The sequence below is a fragment of the Cervus elaphus genome, chromosome 30 (assembly GCF_910594005.1).
Source record: "Cervus elaphus chromosome 30, mCerEla1.1, whole genome shotgun sequence".
Taxonomy (NCBI): Eukaryota; Metazoa; Chordata; class Mammalia; order Artiodactyla; family Cervidae; genus Cervus; species Cervus elaphus.
Window position 1 is genome coordinate 84,416,092 of NC_057844.1, and position 19,028 is coordinate 84,435,119.

The following is a 19,028-nucleotide window of genomic DNA, read 5'->3' on the forward strand; positions in this document are numbered from 1 at the left end:
CTTGCCGGCCCCCACCCGGCACCCCTCACGTCTGGGAAGGCTGTGCTTAGTGTATTTCCATTTCTGACTGCCCTTCGGGCTCAGCCAGCTCCTCAGATGACCGTAGCATCCACCCGGGAGTAGGGCTTGTGTTAAGGAAGGGAAGCAGAGCAAAACGTGCTTTATCAAAGGCTTCGATGGCTCCCCGTAGACGACCTGTGACCCCAGGCTGTGTGCCCTGGGAGCTGATTACTCTCTGGAACTCGCTGCCAGGTCCCAGGCGCTGCAGCGGCCTCACTGTCCTCTGCGGGACTGCAGGAAGGGCCCTGTGGCCTTCTGCTGGGCTCTGCTGACCTGTTTTCCCTCCCCTCAGCCTCTCTGGGTGCAGAATGAGCATGGCCCCTGAGCAGGAGACAGCCACACTCTAGTGAGAATGAAGCAACGGCTGCCGGGTCGTTACAAGTTGGACGAGCCCTTCAGTGCCCGTTTGACTTCTGGGTGGGGAATTTAGGGTTGTAAGCATCGCCTTGCATTTTGGCAGGGTGGGTCGAGATCTGCTTTATAAGGGCCCTAATGCACTGAGAGCTGGGCTCTCTGAGGGCTGTTTTTTAACTGGAGGGCCACGTTACCTGTCGAGGAATGAAGACTGGAGTGTTCTTCTTTTAAAAAATGTGTTTATTTAATAATACTTGTGTGTGGGACAGAATTGAAAGGGTACGGAAACGTACAGCGTGACAAAAACTTTAGTCCTCTGAGCCCCGCTCCCCACCCGGGCGGCAGCCTCTGTTATCTGCCGTGTGCCTCCAGACAGGCCACGCGTTTCTGCACACCCTGCTTTTTGCTCTGAACACAGAGGCAGCGTGTCCGCCCAGGAGGACTGTCCTGTAAGCAGGAGGCTGTGACAGGTCAGGGTGTAAAGCCGCCTCTTTCTGAAAGCAGTGCGGGGGGCCGGTGCGCTGTTCCGCGGCAGGGCTGTGGCTGACTCACTCCTTTCCCTAAATGGTTCCTCGCCTTTCGCTGTGACACCGCGTTCCGTTTGTACCACCAGGAGGCTCACTGGGGTTAGGGTCCCAGCGAGAAACAGATGACGCTAAACAGATGGTTGAAGAGTATTTAACGAAGAGACTACTTACAAAGTCGGGGCAGGGAGGAGGCCGTGGAGGCGCCCCAGGAAGCCACCCCTCCTGGGGACCAGGGTCCCAGGCAGCTGGGTGTCTCCCAGCTGTTAGTTTCTTGTGCTTTCCATCTTAGCTGAAGCCCGTGCAATTCCTTGCTGGTAGGACAGCCTGTTCTTCCTGGTGGCAGTTTTGGAAACTAAGACTCTGGACACCTTCAGAGCTGGAGGGAAGGCGCTGCAGGAGGAGCTGGCTGTGCTGGGCATGGAGTGGGTGGTGGGAAGAAGCTGGGGAGGCGGGAGCCCAGCAGCTGTTGCTGAGGTCTGACCTCTGACCTCAATGCTGCCTTGGGATCTAGTTTGTAGCAGATTCTCAGAACATCAGACACGCCCCTTATCATATACGGACTACAAAAGCAGTATTTCAAAGGGAAATCACAGTACTTTTGGGACTGTCTATGCCTCTGCTGGATTACAGCTTTTGGCGGAAAAGCCTGGAGTTTGTCGTGGTGGGAGGTTCGGGAGAGGATTTCTGGAAAATGCTCAGGGCAGTTGTTGGAGTGCCTCTCTGGACACCTCGGAGGATGCACTCAGGGGAGCCTGCCTTCGGGTGGCTGCAAATAAAGCTGCTGTGAACATTCTCGAATGTGGCTTTTGGAGGACGTGTTTCCATCCCGCTTGGGTAAATGCCTCGGGGAGGAACTGCTGGGGCTCAGGCGTGTCTGACTCTGAGAGACACCGCGGCTCCCCGAGCATCCCACCGACAGGCGTGGGGCTCCTACTGCTCCCCGTCTTCAGCTCGTGAGACCGCCAGCCTTCTCCAGCTCACTAGCCTGCTGGGTGGAGAGTGTCATTTGTGGTTTTAATTGCATTTCCCCCCTGACTAAGGACGCGCCACACATTTTCATGTGCTCACTTACCATTCATACAGCTTCCTCAGCAAAATATCGGGCGGGGGGGCGCTTTTAAGTATTGCCTCTTTTATCATCATGGAGAAGGAAATGGCAACCCACTCCAGTATTCTTGCCTGGAGAATTCCATGGACAGCGGAACCTGTGGGCTACAGTCCATGGGGTTACAACGAGTCAGACATGACAACTAAACCACCACCATCACATCTCCAGTTCTAGGTCCTCAGCTTGCACCTGTGCTCAACTCTGATGAGCCGGGAAGCTGCCTGTGTGCGAGGAGGGCCTGGCGCTGGCCCAGCTGTCCCCTCCGCTTTCACAACTACGGCCCTTGTGTGTCCCCAGGGTGCATGCTCTGGGGGAGGGCTTCCCGGCTGGGTCACAGAGGCCCTGGCGCTGGGAGGGGTGTGACCCTGATGACTGCAGGCTGCAGCTCAGGGTTGTACTTCTCAGCTTTCACAGAAATTGAAGGAGACCCCAGTCAAGTTGTTAGCTGATGATGTCAAGTTTTTATTTATGATAGATTGTATCAGGACTTTGGCTATGTAACTCAGAAGGTTTCACAGAATCAAGTTACATCCTAATAAAACTCCATCCATTTCCATGCACTTAATTTATGAACAAGGTTTCGCAGTGTTTGCATAAAAAACCCCAAGATGGGAACAGAACTGGTGCTGGTCAATATCTCTTTCCAGCAGTAAGTGATCATCCATGGGCAAATAAACTCATTTAAGAAAACCTTCTTCATAAGAAAACACTATTTCAATGACAGCATTATGTAATGTAGTCACCATCGGGTGACTTTTAAAAAGTACACACATCCAGTGCTCAAACACACATACACACACACGTGCATACTGTATACTGGACCGTATAGTGTAACACAAGAAAGAAAACCTCGAAAACAGCATTAACTGAAGATTAAACATTTAAAAAACACTGCCTTAAGATATACATTGTCAAATAATAATTAGCATTTTGTAATTAATTTTTATGAAAAACTGTAGTATGTTGCCATCATTTGTGAACTCGTAGAGAATTCGTAACAGATCCTGATAGATTAATAGTTTTAAATGTTGAGGCAATTGTTGTTGTTTGTGGTAACTGCATTCTACAAGGGCACCATGACCACTGAATTAGCAGTAACTGAACCACTGTTCCTGGAGAAATACAGGGTTAGTTTCCTTTGAGACTATGGTCACGACATTTGGTCAACTAAGCAACACATAATCTTGTTTTGGGTATGTTTCTGTTTAAAGATGGCTTATTTAACATATTTGTATATTTACAAATAATTAACATGCCGTGTATCTTCATAAGAAAACACTATTTCAATGACAGCATTGTGTAATGTAGTCACCATCGGGTGACTGTTCTAGAAAGTACACATGTCTACTGCTCACACACACACATGCATACCATATACTGGACAGTACAGTGTAACACAAGAAAGAAAACCTCCAAAAGTGTTAACTGAAGATTAAACGTTTACAAACGTACAGAAACTGCCTCACTGTTGGTGGAGCTGTGTGACACGTGGCAGGGCGGTGCGCGGTGTGGTGAAGCCCCTCAATGTTGGCGTGCCCCTTGGAAACTTGTCCCTGGTGGCTCAGCTGATAAAGAATCCGCCTGCACTGCGGGAGACCTAGGTTCTATCCCTGGGTTGGGAAGATCCCCTGGAGAAGGGAACGGCTACCCACTCTAGTATTCTGGCCTGGAGAATTCCATGGACTATGGGGTCACAAAGAGTCGGACATGACTTCTTTTTACTTCACTGGAAACTGAAGGAAAGTGGTGAAGCTCCCTGGGCAGAAGAGGAAGACATCAAGGAGGGTGGCCTGGCAGCCCTGCCACAGGAGTTTGGCCTTTACAGGTTGGTGATGGTGTCAACAACTTTCCCTCCCAATCTGACTTGAAATAATTGCTTTGACTTTGTCCACTTGGCTTTTTGCCTCATATCTTTATGTGTTTTGGCCTAAGAGATGAATGCAGTTGAGGCAAGGTGCTTAAATGTGAGGCTGCATTTGGGCACAGGGTCCCTATTTTCCACGTCATTGAAAATTTCTTCCAAGGCTGAAGGCCATTCCACCATCTTGGCTGCTGTAAAAGGGACAATTCTTGCAGTCTCAGGCTGACTTGCACTGCCATCCTCATTGCTGACTTTGACACCTCATTCTGCCATCTCATCTGAGTCTTGGTTGGTAGGTTCTGCTGTTGTTTCTCTCCAAATTTCCTCCCTGTTGCCTGCCTTCATGTTATGGAAACCCTCTCCACTCATTTGTTGTGCAATATGCATTATGTTTTTGACACTATTCTTCGTGTTTTCTGCGACATCTTCAAAACCTTCAAAATTTTTCAGTTTGGCCAAATGTTTCCCCAACAACTGCTAATGGTAGCCTGTTTGATGCTGTCCCAGGCTGTGCTGATGTGATCAATAATGTTGCGTATGGTGACTGACTTCCAGTACTCCAGTATGGTGGTCTCCTTGTTGGTGCTGAGAGCCTCGAAAGCCTGGCTTAAAGCTCCCTGGCGTAAAGTGCCTTGAAAGCTTTTATCATACCCTGACTGAGGGCTTGGATGAGAGATGCCATGTTTGGGGGCATGAGGACAACTTCTATGTCAGGGTGGGCGTTTTTGAGCTCCTAACAGCAATGAACTGGGGCGTTATCCAAGATTAATAAAACCGTGAAGGCAAGGTTTTTGCCATGGAGATAGCGTTCAGCTTCTGGGAAGCAGTTGTGGAAACTTCCCAGAAATATTTCAGATGCCATCCATGCTTTTTTGTTCCATCTCCAATGGACTGGCATATGGTTCAAGGTTTTCCCTCTGAATGCTCGTGGGTTTTGTGCTCTGTGTACCATGAGGGGTTTTCTCTTAAAGTCACCCTTGGCGACTGCACCTAATAGCAAGGTTACCCAGTCTTTGAATGATTTAAAGCCAGGAGCTTTGGGGGCCATTTGCATTGCACAGGTTCACTTGCCAGCATTCTTGTAAAATAAGCCAGTTTTCATCAGCACTCAAAACCTGCTCTTCTATATAACCCTTTTAATATATAACACTTAGCAGGTATTTTCTAAACCCTTCTGCTGCCTCCCGATATGTAGAACCTGGCTTGCCTGCAAGTCTAACATTTTTCATGTGGTATCACCTTTTGAATTGTGCAAGCCAACCTGCACTAGCTGAGAAGGGTTTAATATTGTCTTGGCCCTGGGTAAGATGACTGTACATTTCTTTGGCTTTCAGCCTCACAACAATGCTGTCTACTATGCTCTTTTTATTGCTTGTCATCTCATGAACCCACAAATTTAGTTGCTTTTCCATCTTTCCCACAGCTGCATCACACACTATAAAGGTTACTTAAGCACTTTCCAAAATGGCTTCATGTCATCTCCGAATATCTTCTTCCTTTTTCTACATGTACTGTATTGTTGACTCATTAATGTTGAATCTGGGGCCCCTAGCGCTGTAACTCAGGCCTGAATGAAGTTTATCTATCACACGTATTTTCTCTGTAAGGCGCATCACAACCTTCTTGTGCTTAGGAACACTGGACAGTGCTTTAGCACTATGCTTGGGGGCCATTTAAAATAGTGAAATCACCAAGAAAAAAAAAAAAGTGAAAAACATGGCACCAATAGATAGTGGAAAGGACATTTGCTTCCATTAAGAGCTAATGTAAGATGGCACAGCATGACCTTATTCACATTCAGCTGGGAACATGTGCATAAGGAAATTCAAATTTCTTGCTGCTTTGCACATTTATAAATGGCTGAGAAAGTGCTGCAAATATGGATTTTGTGGTTACACATAAATTTTATCGAGTAGGCCAATTTGCAAATACAGAATCCATGAATGAGGACTGACTGAGGGAGTCTGAGGAAGGAGTAGATGGGACTAGAAGGCAGCTTTGGTTTTGCTGTTCCACTGGAAAAAACAAATCTGTTCAGTATTTGGAGGGAAACATGTTGGCACTTCTCTAGGAATTTTTAAACTTTAGGGGGGAAAAAAAGTCTCATTTACTCCATCTTTGCACTGCTTAACACCCTGGTTTTCTTTTGTAATTTTAGAAGCCCTAAGCACTTTGACATGAAACCACAGTATTCCTGAGAGAGACCTGATGGAATGTCGAGATTTCACACTAGAGGACAGAAGGACAAAAGTGTCTTGAACGTCCTGAATGCTCGAATTCCTGATGACACTTCAGTGTAAAAAGCCTTCATGTGTAGTTCAGAACAACAAAAAAGCTCTTCTGAGGTCTCAGGCTTCTCCCTTGATTGTTCTGTGTAATTGGTGCTGTTCTTGGTTTCCTTCGTTTCTTGCCGTGGGAGATTGTTAGTAACTCCTTACACGCGTGGCGGTGGCCTTTACAGCTCTGCCTTGGACCAAGCACAGAAGGTCTGTCTGCGTGAGCCCTCGCCGCTCCTCTCCTGGGATGGAGGCTGCAATTTCCATTTGTCTCCAGCAGCCTTCGCGCTGAAGAGTAACAGGCTATTTTGGTTAATCATTGATGAAGCACATGGTCCATATTTAGGAGAAGAAAACATTGAGCTTTAATCCCAACATGCATAATTTACGTTGTTAATTAGTTTAAATCATCTATTAGAATTCTAGCCCCCCTGCCCCCTCGAGCCGGGGGCGGGGAAGAACTGAAGAAAAAACAGGTTCTCGCCAGCCCCTTCGTTGTTGCTTGAAGCGGCGGAGGCCAAGCTTTCCCGGGTCCCCGCTGGGTGGGCGGGCTGCGTCCGCGGGACCGCGTCGGGGAAAAGCGCCAGCTTTCGGGGACGGAGGAGTCCGCGCGTGGCCCGCGTCGGGTGGGCTGAATCGGAGGCTGAGGGCCAGGAGCCAGGCGAGGAGGCCGCGCCAGCGAGGCGGGGACCGGAAGAGGTCGCGTGCGGGGGGCTGGCCGGGGCGCGGTCTGAAGACGTCACTTCCGCCGCCGCTCCACTTCCTGGTGAGGGAAGGGGCCTGAGGAGATTGGTGCAGCCGGGAGGAAGGAAAAGGGGTGAGGAGAGGCGGCGGCCGGGCGCGCGGGCGCCGGCGGGGGCGGCCAGGGTCGCGCCGGGCCGCCAGGGCCGCCCGGCCTGGTTGCGTGAGGGGCGGGCACGCCCGCGGGGGCCGCGGCGGGCTCGCCTCGGGGCGCGCCCGCGGCCTGCGCGCGGCGCTCAGCGCCTGTGCTTTCTGTTGCAGGTCTTCCCAGAGCCCCGGAGCGAGGGCGAGTGCCTGAGCAACATCCGCGAGTTCCTGCGAGGCTGCGGGGCGTCCCTGCGGCTGGAGGTGAGGCCGGAGCGCGGGGCGCGGGCGCACGGTGCCCAGGGGCGAGCGCGGTGTCGGGGCGGGGACGAGCCCCGCGTCTCGCCCTCCGCGACGGGGAGAGGGGCTCTGCTGGTTCGCGGTGCCGGTGACAAGCGCTCGTTCCTCAGGGGTGCTCTCGGGTTCCTTGGTCCCTGCCTCAGCCTCCTCTGTGCCCTGGGGATGCTCGGAGGCCCCGCATGTGGGCTCGCGAAGCCCAGGCAGGTGTCAGGCCGGGCCCGGAGAAAGAAAACGGGCCCCTCGTCCTCCTCGACGCGCTCCTAGTCTCCCTTGGGCTGTAGGTCAGCTGGCTCTCATTCTGACTGGACATTTAGGTTAGAGACGTTAAGCTGCGTCGCGGGGAGCCTTCTGGGCGGGGATGTCGTTTCCACGTTGCTTAGGATTTTGTCTCTACGCTAAGTACAGTCTTTCAGCGGCGTCTCCCTGGAAACTCCTTTTTCCCGGATGTGGGTACCCCCTCCCCCCAAATCATGGGGTAGTGCTTTAGATCAGAAATGCGGCTGCTTTGTGTCTGTTGGGGGTTTAAATCTTGCGTCTTCTACGTGTGGCTTTAGCACACTCTGCCTCTGTTTCCTGATCTGAGTGCTGAGGTGAATTCTGCCAAGCTCCTAGGCAGCAGCGTATGAAAGCATCTTCAAAGGAACCGCGGTGGGTTCTCATCCTGAAAGGACAGCCTCTTCGGTTTCTTGGGAAGTAAATCTGGAAGCCGTCAAATCTGAGGAAGAGTCTACGGAAAGCTTATCTGTTGGTACTGTTTTTTATCAACACTAAGTTGATAGGGTTTGGTATCTGTGAGGAAATCAGACTCAGAGGCGATTCCAGAGCAGAGATTGGCAGTTCAGGAGTGGGAGAGACATTGTTTCAGAAGGATCCTTTCCTCTGCTGGGTGAGCTTGGTCATTTTTCATCGAAGTCCCCTGTCAGGCTGTGATAATGAATGTTTGTGGCAGTTTTTGCTTTTTCTTGGTTGTTGTGGAATTTTATTATCCTTTCCAAACTATTCAGGTGTTTTGGTTTTTTTTTTAAATCATTAAGAACTCAGTTTGTACTTTGAATATAATGTGACATTTCAGTGTCAGGTTTTAAGGAAAGAATTGTTTTAAAGAAAGTTGAATTAAAAAAAAAAACCAAAAAAACCCATTCTTAGTTTTCCAAAGGTTACTGTTGAAATTTATATAGCTACTGTTTTTTAAAATTAAGAGCTTATTTAAAGATGTTCTAAAAGAGACTTTGTTCACTAACACATCCTAAGCATCTAGAACAGTGCTTGGCATTTCGTAGGCCTTCCATAAATGCTTGTGATTGGTTGACCTTGAAGTTGTAGTTGGTATCAGATGTTTCACTTTATGTACAAAAATCAATTTTGACTTATTTTGTGCAAACTTTTTTTTGTGCAAATTTTAAGAATATCTCTTCTAGTAAATTTAATATAGAGACAAGTTTAGTTAACATTCTTTCAAGCTCAATTATAAGTCGTACTTAAAACTTTCAATTAAATGAGAGGTAATAATAATAATAAAGCAGATCAGAAAGCCCATACACTGTTTATAAGCATCTGAGAAAGGAATTCTGTGTGGTGTGGACTCAAGGTGGACTTCCAGCCTTGTTCTCATCCATGATGTGAAGGGACAGGCTTGCTTTCTGAAAGACAGCCTCACACATGCAACACAAGTGTGGTCGTTTCCCAGGGATTTTAAAGAAAAACATGTGAAAGGGAGTGAGCAGAGAAAGGCTTTGTTCTTTTGAAATACCTTGTAGCTCTGTGTGCTTTGTTTTCGCAAAATCCTGGAAGAGAGATTGACAAAAAGCTTTTGAAATTACAAATGTGAAACCCAAAATTGATAGCTTGAATTCTAGATTAGCTTTTTCTTTATGTAAAGTGTCAAGGTGCTTTTTTCCAGAGGTTTAGACTGAACTGTGTTTGTAAGAGACTGCTTATTTTTGGTATATGTATTTTCTTGTTTACCACCATTATAAATTATTCACAGGTTTCTTAAAGGAAAAGAGGAATGGAACATCGTAATCACTTTATCAGTTATTTTCATGCGTACACATCTTAATACAGTGTGAAAATCAAGTCTTATCCCTCAGTGAGTGGTTCTGATCATGAACGGAGTTTTAATTTTAAAGGACTGTTGTACAGTTTGCATTTATTGTTAAGCTTTGAAAAACAATTTAGGTTTTAGGTTAGAAAACATTTTGAAATTTGGAAAATGTAAAAATTTATTGGAAAATCATATTTAGCAAAACAGCCTATGTGACTTTGATCTTTTCATTTTGCTTACGATTTTTTTTTTTGCTATCCAGTAAGCATCTTATTTGACTTTTTTTGTTTCCTTCAATAGTGTGGAATTTGATAAGAATTTAGATTTTTTTTCTCATGTTTCTAATAGTGTAATAAGCATGTAAAGTAACACTATTTAGAATTATGTATGCCTTGGTAATGAAAGTTGGAACTTTCCTGGAAAAGTCGAGTTTGCTGATGAAAGGAGCCGGGCACTGTGAGTGTCTCCAGCTCGAGAATGTTGTGTCTGGAAGCTGTCATTCACCTGGTACATGTGGAAGGACGGAACTTGTCCTGGTCGTTGTGAGAATGTTGCTCATGCTGACCAAGTCCTGTGTATAGTTTTCCCGTCTCCACCTGGCCCCTGATTTCAGCTCTCAGGAGCGTGCTGCTTTCTGTAGTTTGTATTCCTTAAGGACTTGTACTTGTTGCCTTAGTTTACCCCTTAGTCTGTTGAGTTAGCCCAGTCCTCCTTTTATAGGAAGGAGGCACAGTCTGACGTCGGTTCTCACTATTAACCCCGTGAGTGTTCACTGCAGGGCTGCTGTTGGGCTTGTTAAGGAATACTGCAGAGGTGGTGGCTCGGCAGGTCCTGGGCAGCAGGAGTGGGTATGAGGGTCCGGGTGCTGGAAGTAAACAGAAAGGCTGGCAGGGCTGCGTGGGCCCCTGGGGACCGGCGGCGGGGAGCTGGGGCGCGGGGCTGGCGTTGGCCCTACAGGAGGTGCTTCGTGCCGCTGCAGGCGGCCTCGCTTCCTGAGCCTCCTGGAGGAGCAGGTGGTGAAGATTAGGGACCAGCACCCCTCGCTATGCACTCCTCTGCGTGGTGAGTGAACCATCCGCAGCTGCAGACCGTTGCCTATCTGGAGTGACCACGGCCGAGCCGGAGGGGGCAGGGGGATGTCGGGGAGTAATGCCCTGGATGCTCACGAGTGCCTGAAACCAAAAGGAAACCGGTCCCTGGCGGTGGGACCACTCAGGGGGACGTGTTCTGACCTCACTCTGTATGACTGTTTGGGTGGCATGCTGACTCTGGTGTTGGTTTCACAGGGTGAGGGGTAGACTTGTTCACATCAACAGCTGTGGGTCGTGCTGACTTTGTTGTCTTACTTCTTACCTGTTGACAGGTTTGTATCTGTTAACCGAGTCGTTACTTTCTTAGCCCTCTCCGCCTGTGTCACGCTCAGTGGCAGCTGGCCGCTTCAAGGAGTGATATTTTACAGAAAACCGAGTGTGTCTCATGTCACCAGGGTCCAGGTCCTTTGTCCTTGTCATGGGATTGAATGAATTAGTATTTAGCACTTAGAACAGCACTTCATGTATATCATGTGCTAAGCAGAGAGTAGCTGTTATTATTATCATTTTCTTGTAGTTTGAACAATGCTGGTAGGCATTTAAAAAAATACTTTATCCCATAAGCCATATTCAGTTACATAAAATTCAAGAAATGGAGAAATGTAAAAGGAAAATAATTATATAATGATGCCATCTAGAGATAACCAGCAGAGAAGGCAATGGCACCCCACTCTAGTATTCTTGCCTGGAGAATCCCAGGGACGGCGGAGCCTGGTGATCTGCCGTCTATGGGGTCGCACAGAGTTGGACACGACTGAAGCAACTTAGCAGCAGCAGCAGAGATAACCAGTGTGAAATTTAGTGTGTATTTTTCAGCCTTTTCCCCCTTTGCATATAAATATGCTTTTAAAATATCCATGACATCATGGTATACACGATGTTTTAAAATGTGCTCTAACTTGCCATAGGGACTGTTGTGTGAAACGTCTGTCGTGTTGTTTTAACGGTGTCCTCACTGTGGTGCTCCTCCTCGGTTTTGGGTGTAGGGGTTGTTTCGAGTCTTTCTTGTTGTCAGCAGTGACCTTTGATGCCCTTCGCTGTACAGGATCCCTCGTCCTTGATTGTCTCCGAAGGAGATGGTGCCTGATGTGGCAGTGCATTAGGTCGGAGGTGGGGCTTTTGCAGGCTTTGAGCATCTCTGCCGGGGTGTCTCCAGAGACGTCTTGTCCCTTTGCCTTGCCGTCAGCAGTGTGTGTGGGAGCGCGTGCCTCTGCAGTCCAGTGGCTCCTTCCTGCTACCTGTCGTTTCTCTTGCCTTCAGGCTAATGGAACCCTCCTGGGGTGGACATTCTAGCTTTCTTACATCATCTGCCGTGCCTGCCTTTCTGGGTAAATGGTAAACTGAAGCCAATGTGATGCACTTGAGATTTCCTGCAGTGAACTTGGGAAGGAGGATGTGAAAGAAAAGCTGTTGGAGCAGGAAGTAGAAGTTGAGAGCCTCAGACGTTTGCGGTGCTGTCTTCCATCTCTTTCACAAGTAGCCTCTGGCCTGGTGCTGGCCAGCGGTGTTCTGGGGCCACTCTGTAAACGGGGCGCTCTGGCTGGAAGTGAGTTTGGAGACTGTGCCAGGGTGCCCGTTTCCCGCTGTGTGAGTGGCGGAGCTTTGACTCCTCCCTGCAGAGAGAAGGGAAAGGCGTCAGTAGGGCCCTCCAGGGTTGTCATAGGCTGGGCTGATGAGCTGATGAGGTGGGGAAAGAAAGCGCCTTACGTCTTTCTGAAGTCCTCATCTTTCTTGTGTATTTCTGGAGGGCAGATTCTTTCATTAAACTTCTTTGTCCTCATGTCCAGTTCTCATCTAGATATTTAGCAAGGTTGTGATTGAGATTTTGTCCAAAACTATTTAAAAATACTGTTGAAAGAACTAAAACACGCTTGTGTGAAAACTTGAAACTTGTTGTTGTAGGCTTCAGAATTAATTGACACAAAGACAGAGGTGTACAGTCCTTCCCCTGGGAATGAGATGCCCCACCCAGGTGTGACCACCACCTTGACCTGGATTCAGACGGGTGGGCGGTTAAGCTGTGTGCTGTCGCTCTGCACACAGGTGTGTTTGGGGTCACACAGTCTGTCGTCTTAGCTGGTCATCTCTTCCCCTGACTCCATGGTGAGCTGGAAGTGGTAGGTAATGACATAGTGTTTATTGACTGACTTACCGAATAAACTCTTGAAGTCAAGTCATTCATGTTTTTGCCAGAACTTGCCTTTAAAGAAGTAGAGGGACAGTGAGTAATTAAAAAGTCATTTGGGAAAAAAAAGAAAAAAAAAAGTCACTTGGTAGGTGAGATGAATAACTGTTTCTGACCATCTTGTAGGTGCTTATAAGCAGAGATGTTAAATCCTCCTCTGACAGTACGATTCTCTTTAGTTTTCCCTGCATGCTCTGTGTCATGCTGCAGAGCCTGGCCAGCCGTCCTGCCAGTGAGCTGGTCCCCTCTGCACGCGGGCTGCGTCCCACGCGGAGGCCTGGGCTTCTCTTCCCGCCAGGTCTCTGGGGTCTCCCGTCAGGATCAGCGCCATTCGATAGAAATATAACCGAGCCACACCTGTTATTTTAAATCTCCTAGTAACTACGTTTAAAAAAGGCAAAAGAAACATGGAATTCATTTTTAATAGTACGTTATCTTTAACCTAGTGTACCCATAATGTTCTTATATCAAGGTGTAGTTGATGTGCAAATATTGTTGATGTTACTTTGTTTTTTCACATTCAATCTTTAGAATCTGAAGTGTACTTCTCTCACTGAAAGCGCCTCTCGCTCTGAATCGGCTGCACTGGAAGTGCTCAGCCCCTCATGAGGCAGGTGGCACCCACGTCGGACCCTTGAAGTCTCCATCGTTGAAGAGGCTGGAGACGCACGGCAGCTTGGAGTTGAGCAGGACTGATGTGTCGGGTAGAGTGTGTGCTGAGCGGTTCTGCCTGTGCTGTTTTGTTGAGTCTTCCCAGGTGCCCTGCAGAGAAGGTGGCATTTTCCCCGCTTTGCAGAGGAGCGGATGACAAGGTCTTAGGTCACGGCCCCGCGCGGGAGCGCCGGGGTTTGAACTTGGGTCGTGTGGCTCCACTGGCTGCGTCCTTCTGGGCATGCTGCGCCTGGACTGGACCAGCCAAGCCAGAATCGCAGCTTTCACTGGTTTCTGTAGCTGCCTGACAGACCACCACAAACATGGTGGAGTCACATGGAGAGGCAGGCCGCTACCTGCCTGTCAGCCCTGCAGGGAGGCCCCCGGTCCGTCACAGATCCTGACAGCGTGGCGGCTGGCTGGGCTCTAGGTGGGAGCTCTGGGGGGCATGGCTTTCCATGACTGCCGAGGTGGTGGGTGGAATCCGGGTCTTGTAGGGGACTGTGGAACAGTGGGGAATGGTCTGGGGGGACAGCCTAGGGGGACCGCGGGGCAGGGGCGATGGTCTGGGGGGCGGTCTAGGGGGGACGGTCTAGGGGACCGCGGAGCAGGGGGGACGGTCTGGGGGACCGCGGGGCAGGGGGGACGGCCTGGGGGGACCGCGGGGCAGGGGGGACGGCCTGGGGGGGACCGCGGGGCAGGGGGGACGGCCTCGGGGGACCGCGGGGCAGGGGGGGACGGCCTCGGGGACCGCGGGGCAGGGGGGACGGCCTGGGGGGGACGGCAGGGCAGGGGGGACGGCCTCGGGGACCGCGGGGCAGGGGGGACGGCCTCGGGGACCGTGGGGCAGGCGGGACGGCCTGGGGGACCGCGGGGCAGGGGGGACGGCCTGGGGGACCGCGGGGCAGGGGGGACGGCCTGGGGGACCGCGGGGCAGGGGGGACGGCCTGGGGGGGACCGCGGGGCAGGGGGGATGGCCTCGGGGACCGCGGGTCAGGGGGGACGGCCTGGGGGGGACCGCGGGTCAGGGGGGACGGCCTCGGGGACCGCGGGTCAGGGGGGACGGCCTGGGGGACCGCGGGGCAGGGGGGATGGCCTCGGGGACCACGGGGCAGGGGGGACGGCCTGGGGGGGACCGCAGGGCAGGGGGGACGGCCTCGGGGACCGCGGGGCAGGGGGGACGGCCTGGGGGACCGTGGAGCAGGGGGGACGACTGCTGTCGGGTGCTGCGTTTTGCATGCTCACGAGGAGAGTCCTGACACACTTGGCCGCCTGCTGCTCTGACCATGGGAATTCTAGCCACTCAGGGGGCTGTCTTTTGATCTCATTCCCCTCTTTTACTCCGTTTCCCCCCTTTTCCAAGTCCAGTAAAACAGACTTTGAATATCTTCTAGTTGTCACTTTTCTGTTTCCATTTAAAAACAAATCAAGAAAATGCCTGTTCATCTTGAGGAAGGGACCCCCACCTCCTGACTGGCTTCTCCCTGTTGGTCTTGAGGAAGGCGAAGTGCCCCCCCCCTTTCTTGCCCTGAGGCGGTTTGTGTCCCTGCGGAGTTCCTCTGAGTCCTGGGAACTAGCGAGAGGACAGGTTCCCAGTGAATAATTGCAAAGCGAAACAAGTCCCGAGTCCTCTCAGACCATATTTAGATGTGAAATCTGCATTTAGTATGTTAAAAAAAAAATAACTTTCTAGCCAGAATATGCATTTCTGACCTAATTTGACCCAAATTTTGGACCCGATTTAGGTTGGTGTGTGTTGGGTGTTTTCCCTGGTCGTTGAGAGAGACTGCCTGGTCCTCGAGCTGGGCGGTGCCGGGGTTTGCTGTCCACGGCCGCTGGTGTCTGCCCCTCGCTCCCGGGTGACTGACACGTGCTCGCGCTCTAGGGGAGAGCAGCAGGCAGGCCGGGTGGCAGCCGTGGGCTGCTCTATAGGACTGTGGTTCTGGCGTCCCCTGTGGAGAGAGTCTGCTTTAACTCGTTCCCCCGTGGGTCCTTTATTTTTATTTTTCAGTTTTGTCTGTTTGCTCTTGGCTGTGCTGGGTCTTGTTGCTGTGTCCAGGCTTCCTCTAGTTGTGGCGAGTGGGGGGCCCCTCTCTAGGTTCGGTGCACAGGCTTCCCATTGGGGTGTCTTCTCTTGTGGAGCATGGGCTCTAGGTGTGCGAGATGAGTTGCTCTGTGTTATTTGGGATCTTCCCAGACCAGGGGCTGAACCCATGTCTCCTGCATTGGCAGGCTGATTCTTATCCCCTGGACATCAGGGAAGTCCTGGTGTGTGCTTGGCATGAGGGCTTGGTGACGTTGGGGGCGGTCTGGCTGGGAGAGGGGGCCACGTGTTTCCCCCAAGCCTGCAGGAGAGCCAGGAAGCCCGCCCGGCGGAGGAGGCACAGAGGGAAGCTGCTGCTCTTCTCCACTCTTCTCGGTGCAGGACTGGGCCAGCCTGCTGCGCTGGGACTTGAGACGCGTTGGCGCAGCAGCGACTGAATGGACAGGAGCCCTTTTGGGATGGCTGGTTTGAGTCCTGTTCCCTGAGGCCTGCAGAGGGAAGCTCTGTGTGTGACGAGTGCTTCCCTGTCTGCTGAAGGGTGAAGCTGGGGGGCCGCTGAGGGGATGCAAGAGAGAGCCTCGTGGTCAGCCCCCTTTTCATTTTTGAAAGTTCACAGTCAGCAGAGCAGCCGGGAGACCAGGGTGAACGCCCTGCGCCTTTACACGGTCGTGTAGACGCTGCCTTGTTCTGTCGCCAAGTTGTGTGTGAACCCGTGGTTCCTTTGCTAGCTGTTTACCCATATCCCTGCTGGGTCAGCTGGTAGAGCATCTGCCTGCAGTGCAGGAGACTGGGTTTGATCCCTGGGTGGGGAGGATGCCCTGGAGCTGGGCATGGCACCCCACTCCAGTGTTCCAGCCTGGAGACTCCCATGGACAGAGGAGCCAGGCGGGGGCTGCAGTCCCGGGGTCGCAGAGTCAGACGCGGCTGAGCACAGTACCGCACCCCCGTGTATACTGCGGGACGCGCTCAGCATGCACGTCTTCAAACCAGGCCCTCCTGTTGTGTAAACCACATCCTGCTGGTATCGCCCAGACGTTTGACGCTGTTCTGGCGACGCCATCCCAGATGCGGTCCCCGGGGCCTCCAGGGGACCTCTGTGGCATTTCTCTCAGTGTAGGCGCCACCCAGGGGTCGTGTGCTGCGTTCACTATGACGTGTACCGTTGGTCTAGTTTCTCCACTGTGTCCTCTATGACTCCCTTGGTTTTGAAGACTCTGGGGTGGTTAGCCGTGGAGCCCTCACAGGAATTCCCTGAGCCTCATCTTGACAGCTCGTGGCCCTCTGCTCCTGCCTTTAGCCCTGCAGTGGATTCTTTATTGCTGTTTTTTATTAGTAGTCTGCTTTTTCTGTCATCTCAGTGAAAGCCTTGGCGGGGATGGAAGTTAATGTGTACTTGCAGTTTTCTGTCTTGACTTGTGTTTCTCAGTTTGGGTTTTGTCACTACTTGCTTTGAGTATTCAGAGAAGACAATGGCACCCCACTCCAGTGTTCTTGCCTGGAAAATCCCACGGACGGAGGAGCCTGGTGGGCCGCAGGCCGTGGGGTCTCAGAGTCGGACACGACTGAGTGACTTAGCAGCAGCAGCTTTGAGTATTAACACAATGTGCTCCTTGCCCTTTTGGCTCTTAAGCGTTCGCGCCTAAGCCAGCCGTCAGCCTGAGTAGTTGCTGTGCACCTGCTCAGACCCTCTGTCTGGCGACCGTGCCACTGTCCTCCCAACAAGGAGCCCTCGGCGGGCAGATGGGCCAGTGCCGAGCCAGCCTCCTGTGGGTGCTGCCCCACTGACCTCTGTGTGGGTGTGTGGGGCCCAGCGACCGATGTGGCTCAGCGCTCTGCTCCCTTCTGGAACCTCTGTCAGAAGGCCTCTTGGAGCCTCGGTTTCCCCTTTACGAGGTCATGTTGGGGTGAAGTCCGCAGCGTAGTGCCTGGGGCCTCAGAGGCTGCCCGTGCTCGTCTTCACACCTGGCGGCGTCTGTCTGGGGCGGCGGCTCCTAGGAGGGCAGAGACGGTGCAGCCCTTTCACGCGTCAGTCCTGCTGCCTCACTTTTCAGGACCCTGTGCTCCCTTCTGCCCCAGCCTTTCCTGGAAATGCGTGAAATATTTGGTGTCTCTTTTCTTGAGTAAGTGGTCCCTGTCCTTGTGTTTTAGGTGTCGATACAGTGGAATCCACAAAATCGAATATGATGTAATTGTCATTTTAAGGGAAAAGAAATGAGGGCACATAGGGTGAAAGTGTTGTGTATCGATAGAATCCATCATCGAACTTTTAATTTTATCCCTAGGGTGTAGGAGTAGGTGGAATTAAGTGCAGAATCTGCAGAAGCCAAGAAAGAGAACATTCCCTGCTGGATTTCTGTTTTTCACATATCCCCAGCAATATGGACCATTTGCATTAAACTTAAATAGCACAACTCATTTAAGATTCATTTTTTACTCATCTTGTTCTAAAATCACAAATTCCACTTGACAATGTGATAGGGCAAGATTATATTTTTAAACTTTGAGAGCCATACTCCAGAGCTGTGCCAAAAGTAACAATTTCTTGTGTCAAAAATAACTTTCTCCTAAATCCATCAGTGGAACTGACCTGGCTGGTTGCATTTAGAATGTTGGAGCTGCCCGAGTTGAGCTCCGTCGGCCTCCCGCGGTGGGGGCCTCTCCTTCAGGAGAGGGGAGGAGGGCTGCTCCGCGGGTCCTTTCTATAACGACTGGTGGAAGGAGAGCTTCTCCGCATTGCCTGGTGTTCTCTCTCTGGTACATCGGCCGGTGGTGGCGTCGTTGAGGTGTGAGTCGTCTGCTTTTGCAGCGGTGTGACCGGGTGGGTCAGAGTCTGTTGTGGTTGTGACTCTGAGTCTGATGAGACTGGGAGGGTGTGTGTGAGGCACTGGTGGGAGCAGCTCACTACTGTTGTGTCATCCCTGGGTCTGGTGGTCAGTCCCAGGGCGGCCTTTCCTGCCTGCTCTGGGTCACAGCTGCGGGCAGGTCTCCAGGAGGTGCTTGAGTGTCATCACCTGGCCTTGCCCGGCTCTCTGTGCTGCCCTGCCTCCCCAGCCTCTCGGCTGTGACTCTGGCAGGACTCACAGGTGTGGCCGCGGTGACGGACTTGCTGGCTGTGGCCGGGGGTTCCTGGTGGCCTTGTGGCCTCGTGAGGAAGGACCTTGCTGATCGGCAGCCCGTGCAGAGACAAGCCGATTCAGGAGACGGCCCGAAGCCTCTGATTTCCTGCCCGTGGTTCTTGCTGTTCTCGACTCTTAGTTACGCAAGCCAATAGTTTTTTGTTTTGTTTATGCCAGTTTGAGTTGGGTTTCACTTGCTTACAGTTGGGAGGTTCCTGACTGACGAGATCTTTGTTACATGAAGTACACCACCATGTGAAGTTTGCGTTTCTGTTTATTATATGGAAGATTCTCCTGACTTTCATGCCATCTGTGAACCTGGAAGCTAAGGCAAAGCCGCTCACCGGTGTTGGGGTGGGGAGAGCCTTTTGGGTGGATGAGCTGGGCACCCTGCCATCACCTGCAGGTGGGGGTGCCCCAGCAGGCCCGGTCAGCAGGAGTGGCGGCTGGGTTTGAGAAGGGAGGAGGTCAGATCCCTGGAGGGCCTGGGGCGGGTTTCTGCAGGGACCCTCCCTCCTGAAGGCGGGGCCGTGGCCCTTCCCTGGACGGGGAGGGTCTGGCGACTGGGGCCTTCCTGTGGGAGATG

At 51.6% G+C, this 19,028-nt stretch overlaps 1 protein-coding gene across 9 annotated transcripts in view; it reads left to right on the plus strand.

Annotated features, from left to right (window-relative positions):
* The window catches only part of ARHGEF7 (Rho guanine nucleotide exchange factor 7), a 107,616-nt gene that overhangs the window by 21,217 nt on the left and 67,371 nt on the right, over positions 1 to 19,028 (plus strand). For 3 of the 9 annotated variants that reach the window (XM_043892367.1, XM_043892355.1, XM_043892361.1), the window contains exon 2: positions 7,189 to 7,275. The exons of 2 other annotated variants lie outside the window; for them this stretch is intronic. In XM_043892367.1, coding sequence (XP_043748302.1) covers positions 7,189 to 7,275 — 87 coding nt within the window. 4 more of the 9 variants (XM_043892362.1, XM_043892359.1, XM_043892364.1 and 1 more) reach the window with 4 other exon arrangements.